The 17,942-nt window shown below is 45.4% G+C and overlaps 1 protein-coding gene across 1 annotated transcript in view; it reads right to left on the bottom strand.

Annotated features, from left to right (window-relative positions):
• Nucleotides 1–16,226, bottom strand: part of EIF3K (eukaryotic translation initiation factor 3 subunit K) — a 103,268-nt gene extending 87,042 nt beyond the window's left edge. The window contains exon 1 of the mRNA XM_078661106.1: nucleotides 16,084–16,226. Coding sequence (XP_078517232.1) covers nucleotides 16,084–16,142 — 59 coding nt within the window. The 5' untranslated portion in view covers nucleotides 16,143–16,226. The remainder of the gene's footprint in view (nucleotides 1–16,083) is intronic.
• Nucleotides 16,227–17,942: the final 1,716 nt, after the last annotated feature.

Genomic DNA, 17,942 nt, shown 5'->3' with positions numbered 1-17,942 from the left:
GCTGTCCCAAAGAGGAAACGCGGTGCCCAGGTGAGAGGCGGGAAAAAGGCAAAACTTGATAAGGGACCTGAAGCAAACCACCTCACGGACCAAGCCGAAAATAGGGAAGCCCCCCCTTAATTAATGTTGACACAAATGTACTTCCCCATGACCCGGTGACAACTCAACCCACTGTATTTAGATTTGGGATCACGGCGCAGGCAGGGACAGATAATCTGATCTCCGCCATGGGCTCTGCCCTGAAATCTCTGCTTAATCCTCTAGTGGATAGATTGAATTCTATTGAGCATAGACTTCTAACTATTGAACTGGCCACCGGAGAGATGATGAACCATCTTAAATCAGTCACAATCGTGCAGCAGGGCCATGATGTTGGTGGTGGGGGGGCACCTTTAGTTTCCGTGCCTGTTCCTACCACAAACCCGGCCCCAGTAATCAATCCCGTGGTGGTCCAGGTGCCACCAGGTGCGCCCAGCGCAAATCCCCCCAGAAGTACTGGCATGGTTCGCGAGAAGGCAGAACGCACCAACGCAGATGGGGGCCGTGTAAGGTAGTTAACCTACCCCCGGAAGCGGCTCCTCTAGTAGTCGTACTAACTGGCGTCCCAGAGCTCAGTGGCTCTACCCCAGAATCATTCTCATCCCTAAAAAAATAAGGTGGTCAGCTGGTTGAACATTCATAGACCGGCACCACCGCATCAGGCAACCAAAATTGTTATGGTCAGAAGGGTTCCATGGGTGGGTCCAACAACTAAACACTTAAAGGGGGACTGCGTCCTGGTCAATTTTAGGAATGCGGGTATAGTCTCACACATTTGTAATTGGGTGGGTGACACAGCCGGTACTATAATCCAGACCCGCCCATTTTCCTTCTACCCACCCCAAGCAATCCTGCCCCTGGGTGCTGCGAAGAAGGGTGGACAAGGGTGGGTGCTAGGAGTTTCATTGGAAGGCCTAGGCATAACCCTTATACTACCCCCATGTACGCCAACTACCTCCACGTCAACAGGTTCAGCTCTCTGGACCAGGTTGATTGACTCAAAACTGAAAAAAGGTCGGGCGGACGAGATGGTTTAGCAAGTTACACAAACCTAAAGCCCATCTTGGCAGAAGGGAGTGGGTTGAACACTGCTTTGGGGGAATTGCAGGTGGAACTGGGCGGGCTTGCGTATGTACCACCTGAAAGGGGGGATGGAGCGCTTACGCAAAATGGGGTGAGGGATCACCCTACGCCAACCACTCAGGAAATTGCTGGTGAAACATCTCTTAAAATCTTGTCATGGAACATTGCAGGGTTACACAAAAAATTGGCTTGTCCAGAGTGGGGTACCTTCATTGACTCAAATGATGTCTGTTTCTTCCAAGAAACCTGGGCAAAAGAGGAGCAACTCAGGAACGGTTTTGCGTCCTTCTTTATACCCGCAAAGTGGGGAGGAAGGGGTAGGCCATCGGGGGGGCTAACAATCTGGGTGAAAACCCATCTGGGGTGTAGTGCCAGGATTTTGGAGACCACATCGGAGGATGTACAAAGCATCCTACTGACTTGGCCTGACGCCTCCAAACTCGTTTTGGTCAATGTTTACTCTAGACCAAACAGCCTCACAGTGGAGTCTAAAACCATCGAGGAACTGTCCTCCTTCCTAACTAGGATTCCCCAGGGGACCACCCTAGTGATAGGTGGTGACCTCAACTCCCATTTTGAGCCATTGTCTGACCTGATGGATGGTGCTATTTCAGAAGAGGACAACTATTGGAAAATACCCCCGGTGGTGGGTCCTCCACCTAAGTCATGGGCACCGCTGGCAGTACAAATTCTAGCCCTGACCCTAAACCACTCAATAAGGGCATGCAATGGCCGTGCAGTGTCGGACATACCCGCAAACTATACCTATAATAAACCGGGCCAAGAGGCTCGATTGGACTACATATTCGTCGAGGCCTGTGCTTGGCACAAAGTTATTGATTTTAAGGTGGAAGCTAGGGCCGAAAGTGACCACAATCCTCTGATCCTAGATTTCCTCTCTCCCGGTCGTTCCAAAGATAGTCCAAAGGGAAGGAGTACATCAGACAACCGGGCACTCCTCTCCAGCAATAGACGAAGAATCAGATGGGACAAAGCAGTAACCCGCCCTGAGTTAGTGGCTGACATTTATGCACAAGTAGCCACAGCATTGGAAGCTGTCATTGCCTTAACCCCCGAGTTCACCTCTGTTTCAGTATTTTCTACGCTTGGTGCTGTGCATCAGGAACTGATTACCACAGTAGCGGAGACCCTGAATCCTGTGAGAAACGGGGAAAAAAACAGGCAAGAAACTTACCTGGTTTAACCCGGTATGCAGAAGGGCAAAATCAGAGCTCCTCAAAGCATTGAAACAAAGCCATAATAGTGCTCAGATTAAAGAAAAAAGGGCTGCGTACAAAAAGCTAATACACCACGCAAAAGCAGAATGGGAGGTGGACCATTGGGCCAATCTAACATTGAGCCTGACAGGAAGAGATGCCCGGAATTTTTGGCAAATTGTAAATACTGGGTCGGCAGAACTAGTTGAGGCTGTGGCCCCTAATGTTGCCGCCGAGGTGTGGGAAGAGCACTTCCGCACCCTTTACCGGGCGGACGTCCCCTTGGGCCTTTCGAACTCGTTGATACTATCTCCTAACATCCAGAGCGGAATAACAGAGCACGAGTTCACTGTGGGGGAAGTAGAGACAGCTATTCTTAAACTTCCCTCAAGCAAAGCTCCGGGCCTAGATAAATTACCAGGCGACCTTCTAAAGCATGAACCTGTGGTATGGGCCCCTTATTTGACGGCTATTTTTAATGCTATATGGGGTGGTATGGAGGTACCGAGTACTTGGCTGGGGGCAGAGATTGTGCCTATTTTTAAGAAGGGCTCACCTCTGCTCCCAGCCATCTACAGGCCAATTAGCCTCATCGACGTGCCCCAAAAGCTTTTTGCCCGACTGATCCTAAATCGTCTTTTAGACTGGATTGAGGAGCATTCTATCCTGAGCCCCTTCCAAACAGGATTCAGGAAGAATGTTTCCACTACGGATCAGATCTTCCGTCTATACATGCTTTATTGGAAAACTGTCAAGATCGGGGGTGGGTCACTATACACTGTTTTCGTAGACTTACGTGCGGCATTCGACCTGGTCCCACGTCAGAAGCTGTGGACTGTACTCGGGGAGCTTGGTGTTCCACCTCCACTCCTGAATATGTTAATCAGTCTCCACGCCCAGAACTATGCACAGGTCAGGTGTGGCAGCAACGGTTCACTGACGGCTCAATTCCCCGTTGGCAGGGGGGTAAGGCAGGGGTGCGTCCTGGCACCTACCCTGTTTTGCCTCTACGTCAACGGGGTAATCGCACATCTGGACGCGGTACAAGATAGTGACGCTCCAAAGCTGGCAGGGTCCCGGATTGCAGCGATCATCTTCGCGGATGACACCCTATTACTCTCTAAAACACCTATGGGTATTCAACGTGTCCTGGATGGGTTTGTCTCCTTTTGTAAAGAACGGGGTCTGGAAATAAACACCTTAAAAACCAAATATATGATTTTCAACCCCCCCACAATAACACGCCCAAACCCTGTGATAGATGGAGTTAGGGTAGAAAGGGTCCACACCTTTGACTACCCTAGGGCTTACCCTCAATGAATCATTTACTTGGGTCCAGCATCAATTGAAAATGCACCTTAAGATGACACAGATAGCTGGGGGTATTCTGAAACTTTTGAGCAAATCATCGTATAAGCCGATTGGTCCCCCACTGGTAATCTACAAACTACGGGCGCGTGGGGCAGTGTCCTATGGGGCCGAGTTGTGGGGTTACAAGAGCAGCTCAGCAATCACTGTCGCGGAGAACAGATTTTTAAGGCAGTTGACAGCCCTGCCCCTGAGTACCCCACTAGTGCCGCTAAGACTTGATCTTGGCCTTAGACCTATTGAGGGAGAACTGGCCCTGAGACCTCTAACGTTTTGGAGGAGACTCTGAATATAGGCAAGAGCTAATCAAAGTATTGGGCTTGCCTAATGTGGGTAGGCTTCCCTGGTTTAAGCATGTCAGAAAGGAATTCGAGAAGCTCGGAGTTGCTTCAAAGTGGTCAGACCCGGAGCATACCTGTGCTGGAATCTCACGAAAACAATTGGTTGAACTGTTCCGGGAAAACCGTATGGCTCTTATCATCCAGCACCCAATCGGGCACTCTCGCAGCCACGTTTTTATTGATCAAGGACTCCTATTACTTGGAGCAGGTTCTGGATGATATTAGTCCTACTGTTTCGAGGAAGCTCTTTCTCCAATGGCGGCATGGTTCGCTACCCATCAGATCCCTTACGTCTGACTGGTGCGTACCATCGCCGAAGAACTGCCCAGGGTGCACCGCAGATTTAGAAAATGAGGTCCATGTTGTTTTCTTTTGTCCCACTTACTTAAAGCCGAGACGGAGGTGGATTATCCCAATATGTAAAAACCTGGGGATAAGCCACTGCCTCCATGCGTTCAGAATTTTAAAGACGGATCTTTCACCGGCTGTGGTCTTCGCTGTTACAAAGTTCATAGCAGCGATGTGGAACATTAGAAGGGCACTTGTGGCTAATTTATAAATCAGGACAAGAAGGCACACTATAGAATCCTACTAGGGCCGGCACTATAACCCAATAGGGCAGGAGGGATAATTGTTATGTATTAGAAATAGCCACTGCTGTGGATTGGTCTTTTACTATTTGTTTTTAAATATTTCATTGTACTATTTTAACAGTTTTATTCTTGTGTTCTTTTATGACAATTTTCTTGTCGAAATAAAGATTGATGATGATGATAAAGGATTTTGTAAAGTGAATAGTGTGACAATCGGGATGAGACCAGTTCACGGGTCAAGTAAATTACAGTTAGGTCGAGTAGTGAATTAAAGTTACTAGATCTGCAGGTCTAGTAACATTTTTATGAGTTTTCAAGCCTTGCAAAATGATACAAGAAATGATCATCTGATTACCAGGACTGAGTAATGACAGTCATCATGCCACAGCACTGGAGGGAGTGACCCCAGAGAAAGCACCAGGGGTTGTGCTTGCAGAGCCATCCATATCCGAAGCGGCACCCCATTCAAGCTGCCAAGTGGGGCTCAGAACTCTTCCAAAGGTTTCCGTAAGTGCAGAAATAAAGGCAGAGAATGGTGATCGTAATTGTGACAGTTTGCTTCTCCAATGAGACCAGGAAAGTGGTCCTGTACAGAGGCCAGTACATCGCAAGGCCTCAGTGATGGTTTGTATATACAAGATCACCAAGCAGCGTCTGAGAGAACTATATACTCCACGTCAGTAAGGTCCACCCATGGTTACATTGTGGACGCCTTCTTAAAACCCCCACTGCCAATAGATACCACCAAAAGGTTGAATATTGACGACAGATGAACTGCTTGTATAGAGACATTTGATGATTTCATTGATGCGATTGAAGAAACAGATGATATGAAGATTATCAAATACCTAACGAATCTTGCTGGTCAAGGTGTAAAACAGGGGTCTCCAACTTTTTCTGTAGTGAGAGCTGCTTCGGATCAGTGAAAATCATTGTGGGCTACAGTAGCATAAAGAACTAGTACATGGTTACCAGACCCCCCTCCCCCGCCCATCTCACTGACTTTAAGCCTAACGTCCATGGAGTCTGATATTATGCTTTGAACAAAATACTTTGAATAGGGGCCCTATGACAGGGTTGCCATGTGTGTCAGTGCCATTGTTGTCTTTTGGGGTGTATACATTTGTATGCATAACAGCAGTATGATCATGGTTAATAACGTAGTGGATAAATTGATTAATGTCAGTCTTGAGCTTTAACACAACATAAGATCCATTACAACTTATCCCTTGCAAATCCAACCTTGATTGTTTTGATTCACCGGAAAGCTACAGTGCTATGCTGGAAAAAGGACAAAATCGGATGACCACCTGGTATATACTGACCTGCAAACAGGAGTGAGGGCTACACATTGAAAGACAAGTGTAAATGGTATTAACTTTAAGTATAGGACAGATAGCCAAACCACACTAAGCTATTGCCTTGAAGAGATCTGTTGCGCAAACGTGCCGGCAGCAATACTATGAGAGGGGGCACCAGGATAGTGTTAGATACATTGCCATTTAGTATGTGCATGAGTTGTATGAAGCAGAACGATAAGGTTGCTTTGCAGAGAAAAGGACTGTAGGTTCAAGCAAGTGCACTAACGCTAGAGGGATCCTCTGCTGCCAGCCTAGTACAAAGGTTACTTGAGTATTGAGATAGTTGATTTTATTGCAATTGTTTTAAATAACTAAACTTGCACCAAGAAAGTTGCAACAGTAATTAACAAAAATTTAAAAATTGCACCACTCATAATTTATGTGAGCTGGTGTGCATTTTCTTCAAGGATTGTGATAGACTAGTGCCACCTGACAAGGACTTGCACAATATTCCACCTACCTATTCAGTGAGCTAGTTTAAAAAACGCTGCTGTTGGACCACTGGATTCCACTTTTTTGTAGTACTACACACCCATCTGCCATTATATAGCTCCATGGGAAGCATACAAGAAATTAACAATAGGTCCTACAGGTTATTTGTGCAGTTATTCCATCAGGAGAGATATGCGTGGTGTATGGGGATTTAGGGTACAAGACTTCTTCCACATCATCTGTTCTCAAATGTTTACAGATAAAATCACATTTTATTTTAGTTAGCTAACAATGTCAATATTTCCTACATTTTAAAATTGATTCCACTGGGTGACACCAGCAAAGGCAACGGTCAACCTCAAATATCCCTACACAAGGGTCTGAGAACACTTCTTCGTTGATGATATAGTGAGAAGATTGGCAGCTTTGCTTTAGGGGTCATGAGAGAATACAGGTGATTGGACACAGGAGAAGAAAGGTTTGTATTCCATTTTAAAATTAGATTTTGAGGAGGAAGGAAGTGCGGTTTCAATTGGGCTGGGCTTAACCTCATTTGGGGAGTTTCAACACCAAATGTCTAGAGCCACGTTGTGAAAGAATTTGCCAATTATGAAGACTATAACCTAATCTTGCTTAAATAACTGTGGACACAGAGGCGGCTGAGTTGTATCCCCATTAAAAAGATAAAGCCATCAACACGAAAAACTAATGAGCCAAATCTGATACAATATTGGGATAGGTGAACCAAATAATAAACCTGGCAAGTCTGACACCGGTTTTAAAAATCATTCATTTTTTTTTTTTTAAAGCAGTTTACATACCCAGAAATAATACTAGCTATCAGGGCCATACGACGTAATGTTCCGCAGGGTTCCAAACTGCATGTACGCCCACTTTCAGTCCCCTAGAGACACTCTGGTATAACAGAAGAGGATTCTGATGCTTACGCAACCCTTTCTGTAATACAGTTAGCACCGGCACACAGTACGGCACTATTCTAAAATGGCCCCATACAAATAAGGGAAACGCCTTGCCACTTTGTCATATTATGGGAGTGGGCACCAAGGCAAAGGGGCTGCAGGAGGTGCACTGACTGTGCACCACAAAGAGGTGGTGCAGTCAGTGTGCCTCTGACGCCTGACAGCATCACCTCTCAAGGGCTAAAAGGGGTTTCCATCATGGAGCCTCCCCAGGTACCCCCCCTTCAGGTAGGAGCAGTCACTCAATGCACCTGCCTGCTGGAGGATCTGTCACCCTTGAACATGCAGACCTGGAGCACACTGTTCTCTGTTATGTTTTTTTAACTGCTGAGCCGCCCTCTGAAAGCGCCGGGACACTCTTGTTGAGTAGCCGTGCGCTATATAAATAAAATCATAACATAACATAACATAACTGTGCTGTGAATGACAACTGACTTCTTTAATCTGCGAGTCTGTCTTTCAGTAATGCCGCTGCTCCCAGGGCATCACTGGCTTCCTACCAAAACCATATTTAAAAGAAGCTTTGCAAGAGGACATTATTTCCCACCAGCCAACTCAATAGGATAACATCACTGGATTCCCCTGCATCCATCTCTGTAGGAAGTGACATCACTAGTTTCCACCTGTCATTTCCTGCCTCCTCACATCTTTAGTCAACTATTAAGAGCATCCCACTGCCTGTGTGTCACCAGCTAAGGGTAAGTAAGTAAGTCAATTTATTATGCATGATTAATTAAAACCGTTGCATTCAGAACATTAAGAGTACATTTAAAAGAAAATATTGCATTAAAACAATTTAAGATAGAATACAAGGTTAAAAATGCTTTGGTATTGTGTTTAAAAGACGTAAATATTGTTTACAACTGTATTAGCACTGCTGGCAGAGACATGAAGGCCTGTGTAAGGTCAATTATGGAACCTTTCTTGGTTGACCAGTGGTGTGGGCCAGTTCTACATCTTTAAATCTCTGTAATAGGTCTTAACTGTTGACAGCAGGTTTTTTCAATCTCAGTGCTGTTAGATCGAAGAATTTTGTAAGGCGGCAGTTTAGCTGCACTAAGGTAGGGTTAAAGCACAGCATCACTGCCTGCCTGCAGGACCTCACTCCATGATGGTTAAATATTGGTTTTAACAGTGCCTTCCGAATGTCCTCTAGTTTCTTGCATATGCATATGATATGGATCAGAGACTCAGTGTCTTTCGCACACAACGGCAGATCTGATCGCTCCCTTTACCTTCCCACGGTGGCAAAAGCGGACTGATCGGTTCGACTCCCAACCGAAGCCTTAGGAATTTTTCTTTGATCACAAGCTTGGATCCGACCTTGAGGTAGGGCTGGGGATTAAGAGCTACATAATTGTTAAGCACGACCCAACCATGAGCACGCTTGGATACCGCATCCTTATCCTCTATTACCGATACGAGTCTTGTTGTTTTTGCGACTAGTCTTTTGAAAACCAAGTGGGCCGTTGGGGTGTTCCAGGCTTCTGTCAGACCAAGAGCCTGCAAGGATTTCTGAAGGTAGTCATTAGCTGACAGCTTTCCGGTACAGGTCAGCCCTTGCCAGAGCTGATAGTTCAGGGACCCTGTGTCGGCAGCTCTGATTTTGTGCCAGCTCTTTAAAACCTTTCTACTTCCTGTTTTTGAAGACCGAATTCCAGTCTTATTTGGGCAGGTGAAACAAATTTGGGGAGTTGGAAAATTGCACGATAAGAGGTTGCAATTATGCAATCGAGGATAGCAGCGTCTCTTCCCGTCGTGGATTCGCTCCCATAGGTGACTGTTGGTTGAAGTTTCGCTCGCAGGACTTTTAAAAAGGGGTCGAGTGTTAAGTCCGGAAGCAGTTTCTTCAGGGGTTTTAATGCCAAGCAAGTCATTACTCCCTTCCTTTTTAAGGATTCTAGCTGTGGTTTAAAAGAATTATTTTTGTCTAAAAGCACTCCCAAGTATTTGTAGGTTGTTACCTGATCCAGACATTTGCCGTCCAGGTGCCAGCGAGGATTTGACTTCTTGCGGTGGTTTACGGCCATAACTTTTGATTTTTTGAAATTTATTTTTAAGGCGTTCGGTGTGAAAAATTTTGGGTGGCATCTAGAAGGTGCTGGAGACCTATCGGGGTTCTACTAATCAGCACTAGGTCGTCAGCATAGAGTAGATTTGTCAGTGCTTTGGGGCATGTGAGGAGCAAGCATCCAGTTCTGCCGGCAGGTCGGCCAGAAAGAGGCTTAAAAGCAGTGGAGCGAGAACGCATCCTTGGTTTAACCCCTTTTGTGGTCATGATTTTGTTTGAGACCAGCTAAGGGTGAATACAGTCATGGGTATCACCTGTTTTGTTTACAACAAGGGGTGGTGATGGACAGAGTCTCTGAATTAAGCAGAGTACTCTCACCCAGTCAAGAGATCAGGGCTAGATCCAACACCGTTTTTTAGCTCATTGCACCATCCCAGTTTCAGAACCTGGCTGTATGCAAATGAGTCTGTCCCTGGCCCAGTGCATCATGGGAACAGGGCAGACCAGACTACAAAAGCCAATTCTTACACTGGGAAGGAAACAAGCTTCCGGGGACCGGTTTCTGGCATTTCAGCCGTCTTCGGCCCGGCTTGCTTGAATCCTGATGGTGCAATGAGCAAGGGACTCACATCTGAGTATACCCTTCCACGCTTAGGGTGGACAAAATTATTTACAACAAGGGGTGGTGATGGACAGAGTCTCTGAATTAAGCAGAGTACTCTCACCCAGTCAAGAGATCAGGGTTAGATCCAACACCGTTTTTTAGCTCATTGCAACATCCCAGTTTCAGAACCTGGCTGTATGCAAATTAGTCTGTCCCTGGCCCAGTGCATCATGGGAACAGGGCAGACCAGACTACAAAAGCCAATTCTTACACTGGGAAGGAAACAAGCTTCCGGGGACCGGTTTCTGGCATTTCAGCCGTCTTCGGCCCGGCTTGCTTGAATCCTGATGGTGCAATGAGCAAAGGACTCACATCTGAGTATACCCTTCCACGCTTGGGGTGGACAAAATTATTTACAACAAGGGGTGGTGATGGACAGAGTCTCTGCATACAGCCGGGTTCTGAAACTGGGATGGTGCAGTGAGCTAAAAAACGGTGTTGGATCTAGCCCTGATCTCTTGACTGGGTGAGAGTATTCTGCTTAATTCAGAGACTCTGTCCCTCACCACCCCTTGTTGTAAATATTTTTGTCCACCCTAAGCGTGGAAGGGTATACTCAGACATGAGTCCCTTGCTCATTGCACCATCAGGATTCAAGCAAGCCGGGCCGAAGACGGCTGTAATGCCAGAAACCGGTCCCCGAAAGCTTGTTTCCTTCCCAGTGTAAGAATTGGCTTTTGTAGTTTGGTTTGCCCTGTTCCCATCATGCACTGGGACAGGAACAGACTAATTTGCATACAGCCAGGTTCTGAAACTGGGATGGTGCAGTGAGCTAAAAAACGGTGTTGGATCTAGCCCTGATCTCTTGACTGGGTGAGAGTATTCTGCTTAATTCAGAGACTCTGTCCCTCACCACCCCTTGTTGTAAATATTTTTGTCCACCCTAAGCGTGGAAGGGTATACTCAGACATGAGTCCCTTGCTCACTGCACCATCAGGATTCAAGCAAGCCGGGCCGAAGACGGCTGTAATGCCAGAAACCGGTCCCCGGAAGCTTGTTTCCTTCCCAGTGTAAGAATTGGCTTTTGTAGTTTGGTTTGCCCTGTTCCCATCATGCACGGGGACAGGAACAGACTAATTTGCATACAGCCGGGTTCTCAAACTGGGATGGTGCAGTGAGCTAAAAAACGGTGTTGGATCTAGCCCTGATCTCTTGACTGGGTGAGAGTATTCTGCTTAATTCAGAGACTCTGTCCCTCACCACCCCTTGTTGTAAATATCACCTGTTTTGACCTGGGAGATAAAGGGACAGCCAAAGGGGAGAATACCTGCTCCGGGTAAATTAGCTTCTTCATGTGTCTCGCAGATAACACATTTCACATCATTTCCACATTCACACCCAGATCATGCCAACACATTCACCGCAGCCATACATTTGACCACTCTATTCTCATCCACAGAACACTCATTAGAAAACACTCCCTTCTCACAACATACTCAACTGTTGTGCATTAACTCATATTCTGCAGTCATACATTGCACAGAGCAGCACCAAACAGAACCTTTATGCACTCTCTTTTCATCATTAAAACCTGAGGCACACCATCGTCCACACTCATTCTGCACATCCTGATCCCCAAGGGTTATAGCATTAACCACAGACCGCAAACTCAAACAAGCATTTGCAATGCATTAGGTCTCGCATTTACGCGAGTTTAAGCTATTGGCATTGTAAATGGCAAAGCCTTTGTTTTACGTTTTAAAAACCAAATAATAAAAAAAGGCATTGTCATTTACAATGCCAATAGCTCAAACATGCGTAAATGTGAGACCTATTGCATTGTAAATGTTTATTTATTTCAAAGATGCTGGCCAGTGTCTCCGATCCTGAACAGTCCAGCAGAATGAACTGCCAAAGCTAATAGGCCCCAAAGGCGAGACCCATTGGGATTGCCAATGCTTGTTTATGAGGAAGCAAACTCAGACCTTTTCTGACGACTCAAACCCTGAAAGCCAGTCAGGTGGGCCTGTTGCTGTTGCCTAAAGTGAATACGCATTGACAAAGCCAATAAGTTAAAGCTTGTGGCCACCGATTTGTGCCTTTGCTTATGCCAGATGCTTTTATAATGTTCTGTCATTGGCAAATTCAACAAAGGAGACCAGCTGTGCTAAAAGTATAAAACACATTGTTTTCTAGTCTTACAAGTTGTCCACCAGATCTCCTGGTGCAAAGCGACAACACACCATAGCGGCTGTCTGGAACGTATCAAAAACATTGTTTTCTGGACTTTCTTCTGTATTCCCAAGAAGGGCTCTACATTGGGTGATGCATTGTGATGAAGCTTGTTATGATGCTGCATGATGCAACGTGGCAGACATATTTGGAGAATAGAAACGATAGAAAACAGCATTTCTAACACTTTTCTGATGGCCACTGTGTTACTTTATAACGTTGCATCAAGGAACGTGGTGGAGGTCTTAAAAAAAATACTTTTAGCTTGCCCATCCGCTGCTATAGACCAGGGCATTGTAAAAGCATCCACCATTGTAGTGCAGCAGAGGAAGGAGTGACAATGAAAACAGGATGCCACTTGGAGAGGGGTTTGAAGCAACAGAGGAACAGGGGAGTAGATATTAAATACATAATAAGAGGAGTAGGATGTAGATGGGTGGAAAACAACAGATGAAACCGCACGCTTTAGGCCACACAAAAAGCGTGTGGTAAGGTTTTTAAAGCCCCCTAACTAAAACTCTCCCCAGAGCAGCGCAGACCTAAAAAGGAGGGGGAATTCCTGCTTATGACTGGACACCCTGACCAGGCACAATCAGCATCACTACCACACAATTCTTTTGAGCTCTTCTACTTCAACATCCCTTTCTCAACCTCCAAAACAACCTCTAATTAATCCGATTAAACAAGCAGTTCATAGAAGAAATCTCAGACCTCATTAACTCTGCCTCCATCGAACTCACCCACCCATATTCCTGGGAGACTTAAACCTCCATGGCAACTATGAAACAAAGTGTGCAAAGTAAGCCTTCTAAACACTTCTCAACAGGAAATAAAACAACTCATCAATAGTCCAAACCACTTCAAAGGCAACGCACTGGACCTCATCCTATTAGCATCCCCTAATATCCACTGTCACACACCTGTAGCCCTGGATTGGAGACACCACTTTGCCATCCCCTTTACCATTGCATATAATAGACCTAAGCATCAAACACAACAAAAAAAGAGAGGGAAAATTAACTTGCGCTCCAAAGACATTCATCTGAAAAAATGTGAGAAGAAATAAACAGCCTGCCACAAAACTCTGAACTCACCACGTCAATATCGACCTTGACAAATTCAAACCAATTATGAGAACTCATGTCCAGTGCTATGCTTCACTGAAACCTCGTACGCACAAGAGTTTAGCAAAAATAGATGCTTTTACCGTACAAAATCAGAAGAAATTGAGAAGATCACAATTCTTCAGCATCACAGCTAAAGTCTCTTACTACAAGAGCAAGCAACAGAAGTAAGGTCCGGTTATAACTGCACCAATCCTCTCCTAGAGCCTACAGCTCCTGCTTCAGATGACAAATGCAACTCCATCAACCTCTTTTTCAACAACAACAAAAAAAGAATACAATCAGGTGCAACATTGTACTACTTTAATGTCTTTCCAGATACACCCAATCGCCTCACCACAAAATTGACCTCCTTAAATTCAGTCCTGCACATGGATCTTTCCAATATTTTGAACTCTTTCAAGTCTACCTCCTAAGAGGATGACAGCCTTTCTTCCACCATCTAATCGCTCCACGGAAAGGCCTTCAGACCCCTTATCCACATAGTCAATGCTTCCTAAAGCCAAAGAGCAGTCCCAGACATCCTTAACACAATCAGATCCATGCCCTGTTAAAGAACCCACAGCTTCACAACCTTCCGTCCGTAGGGAAAATGGTTGACAGAGCAGTCCCACCCGAGCTATAGAATTACATCAGCAACATGAATCTTTGACAGGACTACCCCTCACACATCTGATCATGCTGCAGTACTGAGACATCCACACTCCAAATAGGTTACTATCCCCTCCTTCTCAATAACAGAACAACCCCTGCCTCCTACTTGACCTCTGAAGCCTTCGACACTGCTGGCAATTCACCTCTAATCAACACCCTGAAAGCATGCATGGAATTTTTAGGTTTTTTCTTAAACTAGTCTCCATCCTTCCACACCAACGTGTAGAAATAGGTTCCACAAGACAAAGGCGGAATCTTCTCCTGCATCATCTTCAAACTCTACATGGAACCCCCTTGAGTCCATTCTTAAACACAGTAGCATCAAGATCCAGCAATACATAGAGGATACCCAGCTCTACCGGAAAACATCCTGAACAAATGACACACAAACTCAAATCCTACCTCAAACTCATCCAAACTGGGACATCTTCTAAATTCCTGATGCTAAACTTCACAAACTCTGTATTCATATTCTTTATCGCCAGCACCAAACAACTCCACATTCAAGTCTGGCACTCCAACTAAAACATATCAGGCTTCACCCCGAGCTGACTAGCCATGCATAATCTCTGGGATTCACTCTTAACAAAGATCACTTGTTCAAGCAACAGATCATGAGGAAGACCAAGACAGTCTGGTTCCAACTTTTCTTCTTGAAGAAAGTGAAGCAGTTTCTCCTGGAAGATGACTTCAGAACAACAGTACAAGTCCTAACCCTTTCCCACCTAGACAGAGGCAAAAAAAAAAAAACACCCTGCTCAGTGATCCCACCTATACCAATCACCCTAGAACCCCTGAAAGGTATGCTAGACGCAGCAGGGTGGCTCATCAAGAGATGAAGGAATTCAACCAATCAGCCACAAGTTAAAAGATCTACGCTGGCTCCCCGTCCAGCCCAGTCATCTTGAGACCAGCTGCATCACTTATAAATTTAATAACAAGATCGCAGCTTACCTGGCAAACATTTATTTTATTTGTATTTATTTATGAAGTTGTATATAGCGCGAACTTGACCCAAGAGGGTATCAGAGCGCTTTACATTTAGGATTATTACGTTAAAAGTTACATCAGTTACAAGAGCATACAAAGCTACAGTACACAAAAATGATGTTGCAAGAATTCGTAGGAGGGAGGGAAGGAAGGAGTCAGTAGCAGGCAGACGAGGAGGAACTGTGCCCAATGTCCAGCTGGGTAGGTGACGGTCAAGAGGAAACCAGGACCCATCTCCTCAATAGATGTCTAGCATCTCCCCCGGATATCAGCCATGTTGCAACATATTCACGTTCTACAAATACCAACATACACATTTACATTCTTCTTACCTTCCTAGACACCATCAATGTATCCTCCTTCCCTCATGTTTTTATTTTACTTCCCATTTGTTTTGCACAATCTCCTATTGGAAAGTTCAACAGCAAGTCTTTTTCATGGGGGGTACTTACAACAGTACTGCGCTGCTATTCAAGGCTATGTATGTGCTCTATAAATACCGCAAATATAATAAAGATGCATACGAAGAGTATGATCGCTCCCAATTGTGCACTTCTTTTATTTGGAGATGTACGAGGTTATATATTTAAATGTATATGCATTTTATATGTAAATGTATAATTAGATGATGTTAAATGACTGTTAAGGCAATGAATTACCTCCGGCATAGGGCTCGCGAAATAATGACCAGAATAAAAAAAGAATGCTCTAGAAATCTGCAAAAACAACGAGAAAATAAATGTAATTAGAAACAACTGCAGAGTGACTTGACTAGGCAGGGCTTTACGGTGTGTAGTGGTTGCACAGGGACAAGTTTATTGCATTATACTACAGGCAGACCGATATAGATTTAATACGTAACGAGGAGGGTCTCATCCTATCATGATCTAGGAGCTAATGAGGGAGTGGATCAACAGACGGTAATAGCGGTCTTAAGAAGGGGAGTGCGCTGATCACATCCCTTGAAGGAGCTCATAGAATAGTAGCACTTCTCTCCGATTGGCTTTCCTTTCGTTCTTTCCCCAGGAGCTTGTACAGTACATGTATGCGTTACCTGTCGATGCCTTTTAGAAGTTTGCCCACATTGGCTCGAAGCTGTTCGAACGCGGACATGATTACAGCGTGGGAGACCAGCACCGGAAGAAAGAAGCCGACGAACGCAGCAAAAGAAACACTTCCTGCCCCCTATCATTACATGTCCGGCTTACTTCCGGCAGCCACTGGCGCTGCAACTACGAGAAACATGCGGATTGCACATCCAGTTCCAAGATGTCCGCGGCGTGCTAGGAGTACAGCGTTGTCTCCTGAGCTAAGATGGCAGCTACCATAGGCAATTTCGGATAAGTATTCGGAATAAGCTGCAGAGAGAGGCTCTTTTTTGTTGCAGTTTCATATAGCGCGAACTCGACTCGAAGGCATTGGATCGCTTTACACGAGCACCAATTATATACACGTTCATTTTTGGGAGGTACGGGGCGATTGAGTGATTTGCCCAGAATCGCAGGATGCTGAGACTCGAACCGTTTTCCCCCGCTCCAAAGTCGGCAGCTCTGGACATGCGGAAACACTGACAAGCGCTTGGCTGTCAACATACACGTGACAATTTTAGGTTTGCTCTTGGCCTCTAATGCATGTCTCTTGCGTGATGATTTAATTGGCATCCTATCAGAAGGAGTTGAAATAAGTGCTCTAATGCTGATAACTGGGGCATGTTTGTGCTTTAATTATTAGCACATTACATTACAGACTGGATTCACAAATAAGCACTGGCAAAGCCAACAGGTTGGCAATGGCAACCTGATGAACTGGATAATTTTTTAGTTTATTGCAAGCATATTGCACCAAATTTAATGCAGCCACAGCCTAACTACCGCTTGCACCACTAACAATTTAAAAAATAATATATATATATATATATATTTTTTTTTTTTAGTTTATTTTGCAAGTTTCAGAAAGGAATCAAACAGTGTCCCCAAGAATGAACATCGAACCCCCCTCCCTCCCCTCAAGTTAAAGTGGCATCTACTTAACCGTTATCTTTTTTCCTACTACAATAGAAAGAGTACACAGCCGTTTAGCCAACAACCAAGTAAGCAGGGCAGGCGGCGCTCAGATCCCACATCGCTGCAATTACTGAAGCAGAGAATAATCGAAAACATCACTGTCTCACACAGCGTCCACAAGTCGGGGCCAAAAAGTGTAAAGCAACCCCGGGGCAGCACCCAGTACCACATCTAGACCGCTTCAGTAGTCGCAGTCCCCTCCCCTCTGCGTGACAGATACGTTTGGTAGAGTCCCCAGTAGTTCTTGGGCCTACTTGTGGGGGGAAAAAGTTCACAATAGATTTCAGATTGCGTACAGCAGTATACCATCTCACGTGCCCACCGTGTAGGGGTTGGAACAGGCCCCGTCATCCAGGAACACGCAAGCACTTTACGCGCAATTAACAGACCCATGCCCACTAGTCTTCGAATAGACACAGGTAGTGGCTTCGTGTATCCCAACAGTGCCATCCCCGGGTCCGGAGGTATGTTCAATTCTACTGCTGCCCTTATTTCAGTGAAGATCTTATTCCAGAAAGCGCACACTCCAGGGCACTGCCAAGCTAGGTGGAGGAATCCCGCATCAGGGAATGGCATCTATCACATTCCGCTGTGGCCCTCAGGCCGTATCTATGAAGTCTGGCAGGTGTATAGTAAATTCTATTGATAAATTTGAAATGTATAATCCGGTGCCGACCGTTCAATGAGAGCGTCTTGGTGGCAGTGCAACAATACTTCCACATGTCGTCGTCGATTGCCATGTGCAAATCCGACTGCCATGCCAGCCGCGATTTAGTATATGTGTGTTCCCTATGTGTTTGCGAAAGTGAATACAGGTGAGACTGTAGTTTCTGGGGAGAGGTAGCTTTGA

This window comes from Lissotriton helveticus, chromosome 9 (genome assembly GCF_964261635.1).
Source record: "Lissotriton helveticus chromosome 9, aLisHel1.1, whole genome shotgun sequence".
NCBI classification, from domain to species: Eukaryota; Metazoa; Chordata; class Amphibia; order Caudata; family Salamandridae; genus Lissotriton; species Lissotriton helveticus.
This window is presented reverse-complemented; position numbering and strand designations above follow the sequence as displayed.